This window comes from Microsporum canis, genomic scaffold (genome assembly GCF_000151145.1).
Source record: "Microsporum canis CBS 113480 supercont1.3 genomic scaffold, whole genome shotgun sequence".
In the NCBI taxonomy this organism is placed as follows: Eukaryota; Fungi; Ascomycota; class Eurotiomycetes; order Onygenales; family Arthrodermataceae; genus Microsporum; species Microsporum canis.
This window is the reverse complement of record NW_003299167.1, coordinates 390,388-406,091: the sequence shown is the minus strand read 5'-3', so window position 1 is coordinate 406,091 and position 15,704 is coordinate 390,388. Positions and strand designations below refer to the sequence as shown.

General features: G+C 47.3%; 5 protein-coding genes across 5 annotated transcripts; 2 read left to right on the top strand and 3 right to left on the bottom strand.

Annotated features, from left to right (window-relative positions):
- Positions 1-266: 266 nt before the first annotated feature.
- Positions 267-1,000, top strand: MCYG_02979 (conserved hypothetical protein; the record flags this gene model as incomplete). Its single annotated transcript, XM_002847427.1, has 3 exons — positions 267-560; positions 626-723; positions 791-1,000. 3 exons carry the CDS (start codon positions 267-269, stop codon positions 810-812), a joined length of 414 nt encoding a protein of 137 aa, XP_002847473.1.
- A 363-nt stretch (positions 1,001-1,363) lies between these two features.
- Positions 1,364-1,585, bottom strand: MCYG_02978 (AN1-type zinc finger protein; the record flags this gene model as incomplete). Its single annotated transcript, XM_002847426.1, has 1 exon — positions 1,364-1,585. The coding sequence occupies one exon, from the start codon at positions 1,583-1,585 to the stop codon at positions 1,364-1,366; it is 222 nt and encodes a 73-aa protein (XP_002847472.1).
- Positions 1,586-3,312: 1,727 nt separating this feature from the next.
- On the top strand, positions 3,313-6,594 carry MCYG_02977 (conserved hypothetical protein; the record flags this gene model as incomplete). The annotated part of the gene is made up of 2 exons (XM_002847425.1): positions 3,313-3,493; positions 3,626-6,594. 2 exons carry the CDS (start codon positions 3,313-3,315, stop codon positions 6,592-6,594), a joined length of 3,150 nt encoding a protein of 1,049 aa, XP_002847471.1.
- A 362-nt stretch (positions 6,595-6,956) lies between these two features.
- Positions 6,957-8,091, bottom strand: MCYG_02976 (dienelactone hydrolase family protein; the record flags this gene model as incomplete). The annotated part of the gene is made up of 2 exons (XM_002847424.1): positions 6,957-7,676; positions 7,936-8,091. 2 exons carry the CDS (start codon positions 8,089-8,091, stop codon positions 6,957-6,959), a joined length of 876 nt encoding a protein of 291 aa, XP_002847470.1.
- Positions 8,092-9,366: 1,275 nt separating this feature from the next.
- On the bottom strand, positions 9,367-10,736 carry MCYG_02975 (conserved hypothetical protein; the record flags this gene model as incomplete). Its single annotated transcript, XM_002847423.1, has 3 exons — positions 9,367-10,028; positions 10,126-10,461; positions 10,661-10,736. The coding sequence occupies 3 exons, from the start codon at positions 10,734-10,736 to the stop codon at positions 9,367-9,369; spliced, it is 1,074 nt and encodes a 357-aa protein (XP_002847469.1).
- Positions 10,737-15,704: the final 4,968 nt, after the last annotated feature.

The window sequence follows — 15,704 nt, the reverse complement described above, 5'->3', positions numbered from 1 at the left end:
AACCGCACTTTACATGTTCATAAAAATTATGCAGAATAACAAATTCCTAAAGTATGACGTAATTATATGATTACATAAGAAAGAACAATCCTCTTGAAGCTTTACAGAGAGAAAAATGTTTCTTCCTTCGCAATGGACGAGAGCCTAGCGAATGATACCAAGGAACCGGAGAGAGATGCGGCGCGATCGATAGTCAAGTCAGCGCGATCAGCGAATCAACCAGTTGAAGGCTACACGACATAGAACTCCTTGACGCGACGCAAGCCATGGCACCGTCCAGCGAGTATGCCGTTAGCGGAGGTGGCCGGTTGAAGATCAAGGGTTCAAAGGTCCAGGACGGCCGCGTGGAGAAGAAGAAGAAAAAGAAGAAGAGAGATAAGGAGAAGGAAGAGGGAGATGTGTCTGTGAGAGTGGAAGAAGAAGAAGAAAATGCTGATACCGGAGAAGAAGCCGGCTCGAAGGAGGAAAAGGACAACCAACGGCGGAGTGCGAGTGAGCAAGTTGATGGCGATGGGAAGACAGAGGCAGAGAGGAGATATGCGGAAGCAAAAAGGAAGAGAGTACGTAATTTATATGGGGGAGGGAAACGGGCACGATATAGGCTTACATATTTTTTTATCTATAGCTGAACGAACGACTAAAACGTGAGGGAGTCAAGACACATAAAGAACGCGTGGAGGAGTTGAACAAGTACCTCAGCAATCTGAGTGAGCATCACGACATGTAAGTTTCGACTGGTTTTACCTTGTTTCGCAGCAAGGAGACAAGCTAACATGGTATCACTCCATAGGCCGAGAATTGGACCAGGATAACACTTGGGGGGGAGATCTTGCTTTTGTCTTTTTCTTTTCTTTTCATATCTGCATCTATCGACAATATCAAATAGGCATGCACGATATCGGTTGCTTTTTGGAGTTCTCTTGTTTCTATGGTCTGGATTTACTATGGAGAACAGTATAGTCTAATATTGATATTATTCGGTAGATACCCTTTATATCACAGCAAACGGTCTTTCAAAACAAAACATCAAAACAGGCTAAATGAAAAAATATGGTGAACCAGGCCAAACACCATGCAAGATAGCCAAGGGGGAAGGAAAGAAAAGACCAACCCAATCTCAGGCTTAAAGCCGGTACGCTGCAAGGCTTAGAGGGCAGCAAAAGATGCATGGAGCGGGAGAAGAGAACATCCAAGAGTACATCCAAAGACCAACCCACCAGAGCTGCTGAATCCCAAGCTAAAAAAAAAAAAAAAGGGAAGAGGGATGGACAGAACAACAGCAATAAAAAGGACTCCCCAACCCGTACCACGCTCGCCGGTCCCAGGTAAGAAAATAGAGAGAAAGATGACAGAACATAACCCATTATACCCCCTTAACCACCGTTGTCCGTTCAGAGTTTAACCGTTCGGCATTACGGGCGTGTGACTCCTTCTTGCAGTCCTCTAGGCCGCTGCAGCTGTGTGATTCAAGCATGCGGTGCTTGCTGCAGAACTGGCCCTTGCAGAAGCCGCAGTCACCGACTATACGCTGGGCAAGCTCCTTGCAGGCCTTGAACTGGCAGCGTGGCTTTCTGGATGGGGCCATTTCGAGGGTGTAGATGTAGATTTAAGGCCGACTTTTGGTTAAGGGGAAGGACTCAAGTCGTGTTTCAGGGTTTTGATGCTATTTAAGAGAGCCGGCAAGGCGAATTCGTTATGACTAAAGAGAGCGAAATGTTAGCCTTTTTCTTCCTTTTTGCCGGAACAGATCGATACTTTCTGGCCGGTTATCAGACTTCTTTTGAGCCCAAGGCTCAGAGAGGAAGAGGGACAGAGGATTTCATACCGGTTTCTTTTAGGAGTTCTGAGGAGGATGGTACTGTAGAGGAGCTGCAAGGAGAGTAGGTAGAGGTAGCTAGACGGACACGGCGGTAGAGAAAGGTTCACGGTATATGAGTATATCAGAAGATCGGAAGGAAGAAGGGGGAGAGAGAAAGGGAGTTAGGGAGAGAAAACGGGAGAGGCAGGGCTTTATATATAAATAAATAATAATAAAGGAGTTGTAAGACTGTCCGGGGGGAAGAGAAAAAGAGAAGGAAGAAGAAGAGTGAGAGAGGCAGAGAAGAGAGGCGAGGCTAAGGCGATCCAAGCGACCACATGAGGAGGACGCTGTTGGGTTGCTTTGCTTGGTTCTGGTGGAGCTTTTTCTGCTTCCCTTCAATTATATCAAGAGTCACTCTCTCTGCTGGAGTACGGGAAGCTAACTAGTTCGTTTGTAATGGTGTAGAAACATGCTTGCCTCTGCTGACTACTCGTTCTACAAGTATACGTATTCTATGTATAGAGCTAGGGGGGGTTGGTGAAGTTTCGAGATTTGCTGCGTTGTCACTCTCTAGCTGGCATTTCTTCTCCACGGCCAGGGGGGATGCTGCGGCCCATCTAGCGCTAAGTCGGTCGCCGTCAGTCGTCAGTCGCAAAGCGTCAGGCTACTAAGTGGTCTGTCTATCTCCATACTCCATGCTCTAGTACTTATATAATGTATAGAGAAATCACGGAAGGTGAAGATATTAAGGAGTCTGTCTTTGTGTCGAAGAGACGGCACAGTCCCGAGATCCGCGCTCATGGTTGCATCTGTTGGCCCTCAGGGATCATTGATATCGCCCCCCCTTTCACCGGAACAATCTTCCTACCCCATCCCTCTATATTTATAAATACTTATAACGTATACATTCTTCCTTCCTCCATTCTGATATACAGAAAAAGGGGCGGTATCACGATGTATTAGATTACGCCACCCGGGTCACGTTGCACCGCCAAAAGCAGGCGGTATCGGTGTGTATCGGTGTAATGTCCTGTATTGCCGCTCCCGTGACCCTGCTGCCGAATCCTCACCGCCTCCCTAACTGGGAAATCTTTGACTTCTTCTCTTCTTTTTCCATCTTTCTGCTCTCTTTTCTTTTTTTTTTCTCTTTCTCCGTTTTTATCTCTCACAGAACCAGAGATATCAATACCGGGAGGAGAAGGGAGGGAAAAAGAAAAAAAAAAAAACTCTGCATGGCCGATGGCGGATGGTGATACCAGGATACGAGTGGTCGCTCAGAGGGAGGCTCCGGGGAGGCTACAAATAAGTTACTGGTGGCGAAAGAGAAGTTTACCTCCAACCATGGCATATGGCATCATCTATAGCATCATAGGGCTAACTGCGAGTAATTAGGGGGATATACCTAAAACTGATGGTTACTCCGTTGTGATCGCCGGAAAAGGCTGAGGAAGAGCGTCTTGAATGCTATTGATGTAGTTGTACAGACTACCAGCCCAGAATTGCTGCCAAATATGCTGCAGCTGCCACTACGCAAAAGGAAGTCCAGGAGCTCTACCCGGCTGCGCCATTCCATCTTTGGCAACCGTAGATGCTCCAATGCAGAAACTGTAGGCTCAGAGACATCGCAGTCTACAGATGCGACGGATTCGACGGACGCCACGGACGCAGCAGACCAAGAACAGGAGGCGTCCAGTGCAGGGCATCATTATCATCATCATCAACAACCTGTGATATCTCTCCCTCCCTAGCTGATTGCTCCTGTTTCTTTGCTCCTTTGGCCCTTGAGTAGGTTTAACTGGAATTAGGAACACCATCACCACGAAGAAAATATCCCAGACTACTTTCAGCTACGAGCCGATAATGTCAGGGACCGTCTCTTCTCTCATGCTCCGCTGTCTGGGCCTGAATGCCAGGCCAGTGACGCCCTAGAGGGCACCACGTCTACGCCCAGTCCGAGCAAATGCTCCAATATAGGGTGCACGGTTCACCCTAGGAACTCCCCTCTGACCGGACAGGAGCTCAGAGTCATATTCTCTGGTGCTCCTCACTTCTTACTCGAGAAAGGTAGCCGCTCTCACTGGTTTCCCCATGTAGTTTTTCCCTGGGACGATAGCACGCGGATCCAGAATCTCCAGGACAGGAAACCGTTACACCATGCCTCCTTTACGCTATCTACGCTTCACGCCCATCTGCCTGCCTTCTTGGAGAGTAGGAAAACAGCAGGAGTTGCTCAGGATATGGCAGAGCTGGAGTCGTCCAAATATCCGGCCTTTGATATTGGTGTTTTCGAGGTACCTAACATGCTCTCCTCTCGCGCTAAAGAACGGGGATGCGTTGGCTTCCGTCATTTTATGGAGCTTCCCATCTCTCCGCAGCTAAAGGCCAAGTCCGATAACCCCCCTGGCATTGTTTCTTCTGACAATACACTCTATAACTCACCGACAGGTGATGACGAACCATATATCTGCTGTCGACCGGGCATACGGTTCAGTCGTGCACAGTTGATAAAGGGAGGGCCACCTACATGGAGACGTCTTGGGGTCCGTGATTGCTCAACTAAACAAATTGCTCAACGCCTGGAAACCCTCTGTGATTTGCGAGATCAGATGGTCTTCAAGGCTAAGCCTATTAACCTATTCGATATAGAGCCAATCTCCAAGCTCCACCAACGGCTATTTTCCACCTTCCTTTTCCCTCCCCCAAAGGAAGTGCACGGCGATGAATTCAAGCATACCAGCCTCAAGACTCAGATTGATATTCTGGTCAGAGTTCTCGCCGTCCAGGACGCATGGATTGACTTTTCCCAGATCGAATGGAGAATCCGTGCTGGTCAGATCCTCTGGGAATGCCCACCACATCATGATGGTATTATCAAGGACCAGTACCCAGATGACCCAGATGTCGGTATTGACGCGGAGAGACAGTGGTTTTTGATCCAAATTCTATTAGCCGCTGAATTGGTTCTGCGGCTCGATGCGGCCGCCAAAGTTGGCATCATGGGTCGCTCAAAAGGTATAAGCATTACCCAGCGGGATATCTACCACATTAACGATATGAGGAATGACCAAGTTGATTGGGCAATCATCTGCTGCCAGAGGGCTTTTGAAAGCATGACTATCAAATATGCTCCTACGTGTGGGCGGCTCGATCCTATTATACCCCCAGGCCGATCCCGGGAGAAACATCCGTCACGGATTCGACAAATGTTAACACGCGGAAAACTCAAGGAAAAGCAGATGCAAGAGCAAAAAGATCAACAACCTGAGGACTCCCGGATAGTATGGGATTGTATTACCAGACCCCGCTTTTTTAGGAAGCAGCTGGACGGCCTCTTTGCGTTTATGGATATAATCCAGTGGCCCGACGCAGAGGAGGTAAAATTCCAGTTAGAGAAGAAGTTCAATACGGTGATAAACGATCCAGCTGCTATGATCCGAACACTTTCCACGCCACTCGTTACCAATGAGTTGAAAGGTGACGACTTGCCTCGTCAGAGGCTATCGGCCTATGAAAATTCAAATACCTCCCATCTCGTCTTGCTTCTTCCCCCCTCTCAACTTCACTCTGTTCCCACCTCGTCAACATACTTGGGCGGATGGATTTCTCGCTCGTGGCTAACGGGATTTGTCCTACCCGGAGAAGCTGTTAATGATATGCTTATATCGACACTGTTAGAAAATGACGCTCATGCCCTAAACACTCTTGGCCCAGTAGCCAACCTATATGGCGGTTTTATATACAAAGGGAGGAGCTGGTGGAGCAAGATGTGCGTTGTATCAAGAATTGTCAGTTGCCTAGAAGGGTCCACTACTTGTATGGGCTGGGTGTCCAGTCTTGTCGTACCCCAGGACGAACAGGGCAGGGATTATACGGACCGATGGGTGGAAGTTGAACTGAAAGATGACCTGCGCGACTTGACAGTGCCACGAATTTACAAGACGACGCAAGTCCTACTTGACTCCTCGCCACTAGGGCCAGGTGGAGAGCTCACCCCAGAACAGTTCTCTTTACCAATGGACGAACCTAACTTGCCTCACATCCGTGAGACAAGTGTGGTGTTTGATAATATAACGCTTGCCAGGGCCGGACGAGATGATCCAAGTAAATATCTCCCTTTCAAAGCTCTCGCGTACGCTTTCTTCACCATAAAAGAGACACCTGACTCGAAACCACGCAAGGTTCTCTTCCCATTAAGCAAGAACTCACTCTTCATCTCCTCCTTCCCTTGCGTTCCCCCCAGAGGATGGGCTGCTCATTCTAGCAACCACAACGACGACGACTCTCAGTCTTCTTCATCGTCAGAGTATCACAGACACTTCCAGCCCCCAGCCCCCGACGACGTAGATACGTTTGGCCGGAGCCCAGGACCCGAATCACCAGTCCCAGACCCCTTCGACCCCTCAGGCGTACGAACCAACAGCTTCCGCGTTCCAGGCCACCCACTCCATATCTCTTTCTATCCATACAAATACATCCCCTTCGCTTCGCTCCCAAGCTTGACGGTCTTCCAGCCACAGGCCTCTGAGACTGTTGACCCTCCTCTGCTAAAGAGGCAGAATTCATGTCGATCCGACCGGTCAGAGAAACGGCGACGCCACCGCCGTCGGCCAATAACCTATATTATTGATGCGAGAGGAAGTAAGCATAAAGAAGCATTTGCGAGGGCCTGGTGTACGGCCGTCTGTACGGATGCGGTGATTGCAAGGGTAGGCCGCACCTGTTTAGCCTGCAGCATCCGGGAAGCCAGGGCGATTGATGTCAATGTGGTTATCCGTGTCGGCGGGATTAATTGAACTGGTTGGTTATACAATGGCGTGTAGTATATACATTTGTAAGTTTGTTGGTGCACTTTGGTAAGTGATGTATGTGCAAGGTAGGGAAAGGCAGAAAAAGAGAATGATAAGTAATACAATACGCTACTACTACTTTTTACGGTTACTTATTTACTAGCTGACTTCTGTTCGACTCAACCTCGGAGCTAATTGAATATGCTATGAATCATATCTTAGATTTCTCTGAGGACCTTGTTATGTAGGTTTCAAGACAATGAATTGTGGGGGAACGAGTCAGTCATCCTCAAACCCTCCATTGCTTGTGTACACCTTTTGTGGAATGCCTTACAAAGATATATACATTCAAGAGGAAAGGGGCGTTCTCACAAATGGGCTCTAAGGAAGGCGATGACGGACTTGTATCCATTCTCATACTCCTTCTTAACATCGGGATTCTTCAAATCGCCTCGAGCGGACATCCAGCCGTGAATCTGGGTAGGATAGGTCTCGACCAACTTTTCGACCTTTAGGTTGTTCTTGTACGCGTCAATCTCCGCGGCATCTTCGTCCATGGAAGCCAAGATTGCCATGGGGATAGTCACATCGAGACCTTCCTTGGGATCAATCATGGCCGGGTGAATCTGGACAGCGGCCTTGAAGAGGGAGTCCTTGCCGGAGAGTAGAGAGGTAATCTTACCTCCCCAGCAGTAGCCTACCACACCCCATGACTTGAAGCCAGAACCACCGATGCTGTAGGCCTTGTTGATCTCCTCAACCACCTTGGGTATGCGTGGGAGAGTGTTTGGTGGCGGAGCTCTGTTCTGGAAGAAGGCGCCAAATTTCTCCTTCTTCTCATCGGTGTCTGGAGGGTACCAGGAGATATCGGCGGGGCTGCCGTCGAAGAAGTCGGGCATAAACACGCGGTATTTGCGCTCCGAGTCAGAAGTGGAGATGATATCTGCGCCCTGGAGGGTCTGCGGGAAGAATCCGAAGATATCTGTGTCCTGAGAGTCAGATGAAAGAGCTCTCTGTGTATAAGTGCCGGTAGACTCAACCGTATACAACCAGGATGGCCTCTGTGGCGGAGTCAGGGCCGGTGACATCTGGTAGCGGGCAGTCAGCGTAGTTCAACCTGTTGCAAGAATACTAGATGGACCGACTCACAGGTCTTCATCCCGTTAATCGTGACATATTTGCCCTTGGGCTCGTAGGCAGTGTCGACGACGGGGGGCAGCCTGCTCATACAACCGGTTGTTTAGGAACTCCACCCACAATGCTTCGTCTTCCATGCCACCGCCTATGCCCAAGATCTGTCTGATCTTGGTGACGTAAAAGAAGATATCGGATGTAAACAGGACGCACTTGAATATCGGAGTAAGTGATAACTAGAGGAGTGAGGAAGAATTGCCGCGATGTTGTTGTAGGAGTGATGTAGCTTTTTATACTTGCAAAGCCGAGGGGGAGATGCTTTGGTGGGGCTTTTCCCTTCTCAGCGGGCCTTCCGTCATAAACCAACATACACACCTACACTTGCATATACTCAGACAAGTTGATAGATGGGTTGATCGGGATGATCGCCCGACCAGGCTGTCTCTTCGTCTCATGGGGGGCTCACACCCCCTCGTCCCGCAGCCAGAAGCACGCTATTAGTGCCGATACAGAGAACTAGAAGCAAATACAAGCAACCATGGCGCTGATGAGCCCGTCTTGCTCCGTGGTGTGGAATGGTCCAAGAGAGAAGAAAGAGAAGATGGTGATGACGAGTTGTTTGAGAGCGGCTGGCTTGGCTGATGTACAGAAGGAGATGATGAGAAGATGAAGTGTAGAATACGCAATGTGCTGCCTCCATGGAAAAATGATATGGGAACTATAGCCGCCTTAAACCAACAGCTATCAGGTAAATAGGGGAATATTCATAGAGAATTTACTAAGAAAAAGTAAAGGAAATGGAGAAAATGGCACCAGAAGCCCTATTTTTGAATAAAACGATGAAGAACCCTCCCTTCCATTTTAATGAGACACCCCGGTGTGGCTCTCAGAGCTCACATTCAATGTAACCAGTTCGTAAATGTATATATATATATATAAATATAGAAATGGGAATATAGAATAGAAAATTAGTAGAGGGGGAAAAAAATAAAAAATAATAGATATAAAAAACCCAAGATGAAAGAAGGATGCGGTGGTCGAGAGACAACAGGTATATATAACTCGAACCCACTATCAAGATGCATGTAGCAGGAGGAAGTTACCGAACAGAGGGATATGCGTAAAGAAGAGAGGAAAAAAAAAGAAACCGAGTAAATCTCGGGTATGAAAGGAGGCCAATTGTAGGCGGTAATTAACCGAGATTTGGCTTCCTCTTTCCTGCTTGTTCTCAAGATAGCAAGGCCGGGTGAAAAGGAAGAGCGCCGAATAACATAGGTTGCTAGATGGTAGACGAAAGTATTTAGCTTATGGACGGGGTGTTGGTTGGTCCTTAGGTAGGAAGCGAAAGAAAGAAACATAATGCCGGTTTATTTAATATACGCCCGTAAATGAATAAATGCCACACAGGGTGAGCAACGAGAAAGGTCCTTTGACTGAGATGCCATCTCAAGCACGAAAAAAAAGGGGCCGAGGGAGCCGGATTGGGAGCATTCTTCACAGCTGATGAATCGTGGGCCTGTTTCTTGCTTTAATCTCCTATAGAGGAAAAAGACAAAAAAAAAAAAGGTAGTACAAGGTTCATGGAGTTATAGGGAGGGCTTGAGGCCGTGTATAGGTGGGTTGGAGCGTCTGGGGGCGGGTATATTAGCTTGGTGGGCGATGCATCAGATTTTGCTGATCTGGGATGAAGGCCTGCTGGTGCGCTTGTAGAGAATCTGGCGAATACCACTCCGAAAGGGACATTGGGTCTGCTGCGGAGCCAACAATAACCTGGCCCGGGTGCCGTAGGCCTTCTGGGACGGCTCCGGGCATATTATAGGCGGAAAATGGTATTTGGCTCTCATCATATGATACGGGGATAGGTGTCGAAGGGAGTTGAGGGATGGAATGGCTCATGGTTGCTGGGTAAGAAGACTCGGCCGGGGTAGTCATTCGGCGTTTAAATTCAGGGTGAATCGGTGGTGAAGGGTGGTACTGGCTAGGAAATAGTTGAGGTATTGGTGAAGACACGCCTGGTCTCGCAGATAAACTCATAGATCTCGATATTTGGCCGCCCCATACTGTGTTATCATGAGGAGCACCAAATCCAGAAGCAGACATGTTGACTGGAAGTATTCCGGTGGGGTCTGGCGTAACCGCCATTGGGCCTGTTGATGGATGTGGAATCGCCCCTGGCTGTACGACTGTTCCAGGAGAAGGCCTCATAACCATTCCGGGTACTTGTGCTTCATAAAGAGGCTCGTTCCACGCCGAAACAGGCTGGGCTGGGTTTGGTATCGCACCTAATTCAGGCGCAACCATGGAATCTAAGGAGAAAAACAACTGCTTTAGTTATGAAATCCCTTCACGCCACTCCCCCTTTGAGATCAGACGGTGCGATTTTCCGAATGTGGCGGAACCAACCTGGTGTATATGCTGCCACGGGCGTTCCGGAGTATGCGCCAGAGTTATAGGCTGATATGTCTTGACTGGAAGTTATTGCCATATTCGTATATGGGAAGTAAGACTCCTTCTGCTCCATCACTGTTCCGCTGCCCAGCAGAGGAGGCGTAGTAGTCAAGGATACATCAGATCCTGCGGTCTCGGGTTTCGATATGGGACGCCCTCGTTTATCTACCGCCGGTTGCTGGTCCACGGGATAGAAATGACATTCTTTCTTCAGACGGATACAGTTCTCGCACCGGCCCTGAGAATCGTCAGGCGCAAGTAAGCATCGTATTTTTCTCCTTCTGCAGTGTACTATAAAGAAAATTGATATGTTAACCCAACGCTTTAAATCATTCGAAACCAGCCGGAAGAGCCAAGAGAACGATGCCCCCCAAAAAAATGCCAGATCAAGAGAGGCTGAATTTCGGCCTTCGCGCTCGTCAAAAATGTAAAGAGGAATGCACCTCACTACCGAATAGAGGAGTATATGAGAAACTTGTAGGACGCTTACCACAAGCGACAGAAGTTCTATGGTAGCCTAGCTTATTCCGTTTTTTATCTGCGGCCGATCCCGTCGAGCTTTCCATGGCCAAGGCCTTTCAATTTTCCTTGACTTACGGGTCGATATGTGACCTCGCGCATCGCTTCCACAGGCGGGCAGTGAACTGAAAACCGTTTTATCAAGGACAATCGACGGATAGCGACTTGGTGTCTGATGATATGGCTGAGATCCTCTCCCTTGCGCCGGCGATGTATGATATAGCGAGGAGCGGCGAAGAAGTGACGATCGGCAATAATATCCCCATGCGACAAGGAGTTCCAGTTGTCACGGTCTCATGTCATCCCCGGCAGAGTTCAACACTAAATGGAAAAGTAGATGAATTGTAATTGGCGTTGTTGTCGACGACCCGCTGCAGAAGGGACTAAAAGGTGGCCATGGAAGGGAAGGGGAATGAAATATATTGCCAAACAACCAAAAAGAAAGCTAGGCGTCTTCCCTGCGAGAGGTGTGGTTCCAAGGGAGGGATACTATATATATTCTGGAAGGGATTGTAAAAATATATAAAGGTATATATATATATATATGCATAGATATATATATATACTTCAGATATAACCGCCACTGTGGGTGGAAGGGGGGTATGAAAACAGGTCCAGGAACGAACCAAACGAGGAATGGTGCAATACAAAGTCAATCTATAACAAAAGAAAGAGAGAAAAGGTATTAATTAAAAGGTAATCGAGAAAGGAAGCGACTTTGAGGGGGGGCTTTTGCGAAAAAAAAAAATGCGAAGGAGAGACTTGATAAACACTACCCCCGGCCCGCAATTAGGACACGAAATGAACCAGGCTAAATCGTGGGGTGAAACGTCCCAAGACATTTTCCTTTTTTTCCCTCTCTCTCTCTATGCATCGAGCACTGGGAAGGAGAATATATGTAGGGAAAAAGCAAAATGGTTTGATCAAATGGCAACGGAGACAGGTACTGCGTACTGGTCAATGGGCAAGCTTGTCAGATGGGGGGGACAAGGAACAAGATTAGGCTACTACTGCTACCATGGGTAGGAGTGAGAGTTAGCACTCTCCACAGTAGACCAAGGGGGTTGGCTAATATGTAAATTCCTTTTGAAAAAAAGGAACTTATTAGAGACAGAGACCCGAAGCGAAAAAGAAGAGGACAGGTAACGCCACGAAAAAGAGCTAAAACTGTATGAGGAAATAAATATCATTGGTGCTGGCCATATGGAGAAGTCGATCAAACGAATGGGTTGTTGTCCAAGGGGGGTTCTAGCCATCTGGAAGTTGGGGGCTGATCAGCATCATATATAGGCACTTAGGTAATGCGCGGGCGTGGTCAACCAATTTCAAAGTACCAAGTGGAGATTTGGGGTCGAAAAACATTCCAGGAGTCCCAACGCGTTTTTGCTATATCTGTGTACTCCGTACTATGTATACGGAGAATGAAGTAGGGTACCAACTCTTCAAGCCTCCTTGGCAGTTGAAAGTTTTATACTTTCATTTTCGAGACCTAAAAAAAGACCATAGCAAAAAAAAAAAAAAAGGATAAGCTATCCGCACCAGTTAGTGGAGAGCTTATAGTCCTTTCGGGAAATGTGGTTTTGACCGTTGTGCCCCTTACCACGCAGGCGTTTTGTTGTGTCAATTTCAAGGTGAAATAGACCCTCGGTAACTCCGCCGTGCAGGAAAGAGGCGTAAATATTATATTAGTTATATTATCAATCCACCATCTCCCAGACGGTCAAGGGTCAGGCTTTCCTCTATGCGGGGAGTAACACTCAGAAGCCAAAGTGCTGCCATCAAGGGCAAGATGAAACAAGGTGGGTTGCGTGGAAAGACTTCGGTTGCACTGGTAAATAGAGTGAAGGAATGATCTATGTTTTTCCCATTTTATAAAAAAGAAAGCCAATTGAAATTGCTCGAATTGTCGTTTCTGTGAGCCAGGAGACCTGGTCGATCGGCCATTATAGACTCGTGTATGGTTGTATCACCGGATTAACATGGCTCCTTCAACCGACTATTAGTTGGTGTGAGTCTAAAAGGCAATCTGAAACGCATCTCCAACAGAGATTACGCCTAGTGCCAAGGTATCCCTCACTAAACGGTCCCCCTGGCCGCTTGTTTCGAGATTTTAGTCGTATTTACCGACATCTGGTCGGAGACAGGCGCGTGCTCACAAGCGTTGCTGCAAAAGTTACCCCCAAAAAAGGGACTGGCAGCCAATTAGCTATGAAATTAGCCTGTCAGCCCATGGTCCTTAACGCCCCCGAATTAACAAGGAGGAATGCAGAGAGGGAGAGCCGTATATACTCCATACGTTCGCAGTGAGTACATATATCGCTCTCCTCCCCGTATATATGTACTCCTCCTATAGTAAATGAGAGACCAACCTAGCTGGGTCTGGTGGTAACAGCATGCTAGAAGAGGCATCCGAGCCTAGTTGGTACCATAAATAGGTTACAGATCGCCCAGCTGTCTATCACAAGCAGAAGTGTGCGATCTCGAGTTCCCATCGTGTGCAAAGAGATTGGAAAAGACGTTCGATCGTATTACATGGAAAAAATAAAAACGAAGAGCAAAGAAAAAGAAAAGAAAAAAGCCAAAAGGGGATTACCTAAAGCGGTTAGGATGTTTGAGGTTTGTGGGATGGCCGCTTTTAACAAATGATGAGTCAGCTGGGTACAAAAGTGCTGTGCTTAGTCATTAGCCTCCTTCCCCTTTAAAGTTGCGGCGTCTTCTTCTTCCAACTTCCCATGATAGAAAAGACGAAGAAGACGAAGATGATGATGATGACGACGATGATGAAAGATACTAACGACGTGAGATAGTGGCGAACACCAGGTCTGCCCTCCAAGGCTTTGCTTTTCTCTCTATCCTCTCTTTTTTTTGTATTTATTTCTTTTTTCCATCTCTTTTGTTAAATTCCTTTTTCCTACGAGACGCTAAACTTTGCAAATGCAGTGCAACTCTAAGAAATACTCCGAAGCCTATCTTGACAGGACGAAAGCCTGACTCCACCTCCACCAACATTTATACACGCTCACACATGGCATCCCATGCAACCGGAGCGCACCCTGAGGTGGGAGAAGCCCGAGAGGAAATAGAGAAAAAAAAAAAAGGAAAGAGGAAGAAAAAGAAACGAGATAATTAAGTCTCCTTCTAAAGTCCAGACGCACGCAAGGCAGAACTGCGTTGCCTTCCTCTTCTCACGTTGAAACGTCAAGGGGGGCGATACAGATACATATAGAACAGGCACTCGCATACACGAAAGTCTATAGGTTCGAATGATGTACAAAGCATCGACATTTCCAGACGTTATCTATTTTATGTTATGAACCAGATCCTTCAGATGAATTCAGCTCGCGGTTTCTTCCATCTTTTAACTCGGATGCATTTACACAACCTGTCATCGAAACTTTTGTTTACGGCGTACACCGACATGTGTGCATAAGTACAATTGATATACATTCAAATATAAAACTATCGGGCCTTCAAAAAGTATAGAGTGACCTCTAATATTCATGCCAAGGGCCAACGATCAGACGTAACATTTCAGAAGACACCAACGTTTATCCCTGCTCGGGCCCATCACCGGTTGTACGGAGACAAGCCCCCTCAGCCAATAATAAAGGAGAGAACGCCAAAAAGAAAGAACGCTTGATCAGGATATCTCTCCGTTAATCTACCTAGGAGCAACTCCCAGAGCATATTTGACCAAACAGAAACAAACTCCGATTTGAGGTTGAGATTAACCCGGAGAAAGCACACTAATGGGCGTGTCCTCCGTTCTCCGTAGCAGAGTGATTAAGGAGATGCCGTTTGCAGGGGCTACCATTTCACATTTTCAACATTATACATGTGCCAACATGTGCTCCGTAGTTCAAATGTCCAATGAGTCAAAGCTCGAACTTCCATCTTTCTTTTTAACGCCAGGGCGGGGGTTACCTGATGGAGTACTTATCCGCACCTTAGCTCAACCAAAAGAGTTATCTGAGGACAGAGGATGAACTGGTTGGCTGCTCGACCGCAGAAGCTGAGGGCGGACGCACAACAGGTGGGCCGAATAACGATCAGTCATTGTTATTCGAGAATGGGCCTATCCACCACTCCACTTATACATTATCATCTGTGTGTGCAACGCAAGATAGACGCACAATAACTTTCATTAAAGAGATATTATCTATCTAGTTAGGTAAGTTACATTATACGCTTTGTCGTAAACAGCTTCCACTCCTGGATCGTTCTATGCCCTCGAAGGAAATTGCTTCTTGTCTGCAGAAGCAAAATGTGGATCAAAATGCGCAAACAAAAAAAAGAGATATCTCGCCAGCTCTTACGCTATCTTGGAGGAGTTTTCAACAATATATGTGAGCAGTGAATTACTATGTAAAGACTGAGAGATTTTACCAAAGTCTCTGGTATAACTTTATCTCACCCCAAGCTCTGGGCCTCCGCATACGGAGTAGTGTGCATGATGCTATGTCTACTTTATGGGTCCCTTGTGTATAGCGGATGTTTATATATACATGCATCGAGCTGAAATCTCCCCAGACATGGCACAGAGTACGGAGTAAATAATTCTGGGATCCACCGTTATGTTTGTTCTCTGATCGGATAGCAAAACGGAGCATCATCCATATCCATGCATCGAAGGGGTGGAAAAAACATCGCCCATGCTTTGGTAGAGAGCATGACCAGACAAAAAAATCGAGGAAAAGGGGCGGAGACGAAGGCGAAAGATGACAATTAAAAGTGGGAAAAATGGCGCATGCAGTCGACTTCATGTCATGCGATGATACCAAAGTAATTCCAAAGCGTTCTCTTTCCATAGGTGGATCGGACAGGCTTACGACAGCCTAATTTCCTGAGGAGCAAGGGATGGGTCCCTGTTCGGCTATATCAAACTCCTATTCTTATTTATCCACGCCTTCTGAATGGCCTGGATGGTAAATTAAGGGCTGCGCTAAGGGGAAAAATACCGCCGTTGGCTTCGAGCTCGATGGACAGTGGCCTCCTTTGGCCTAGTTAGCCCCTTG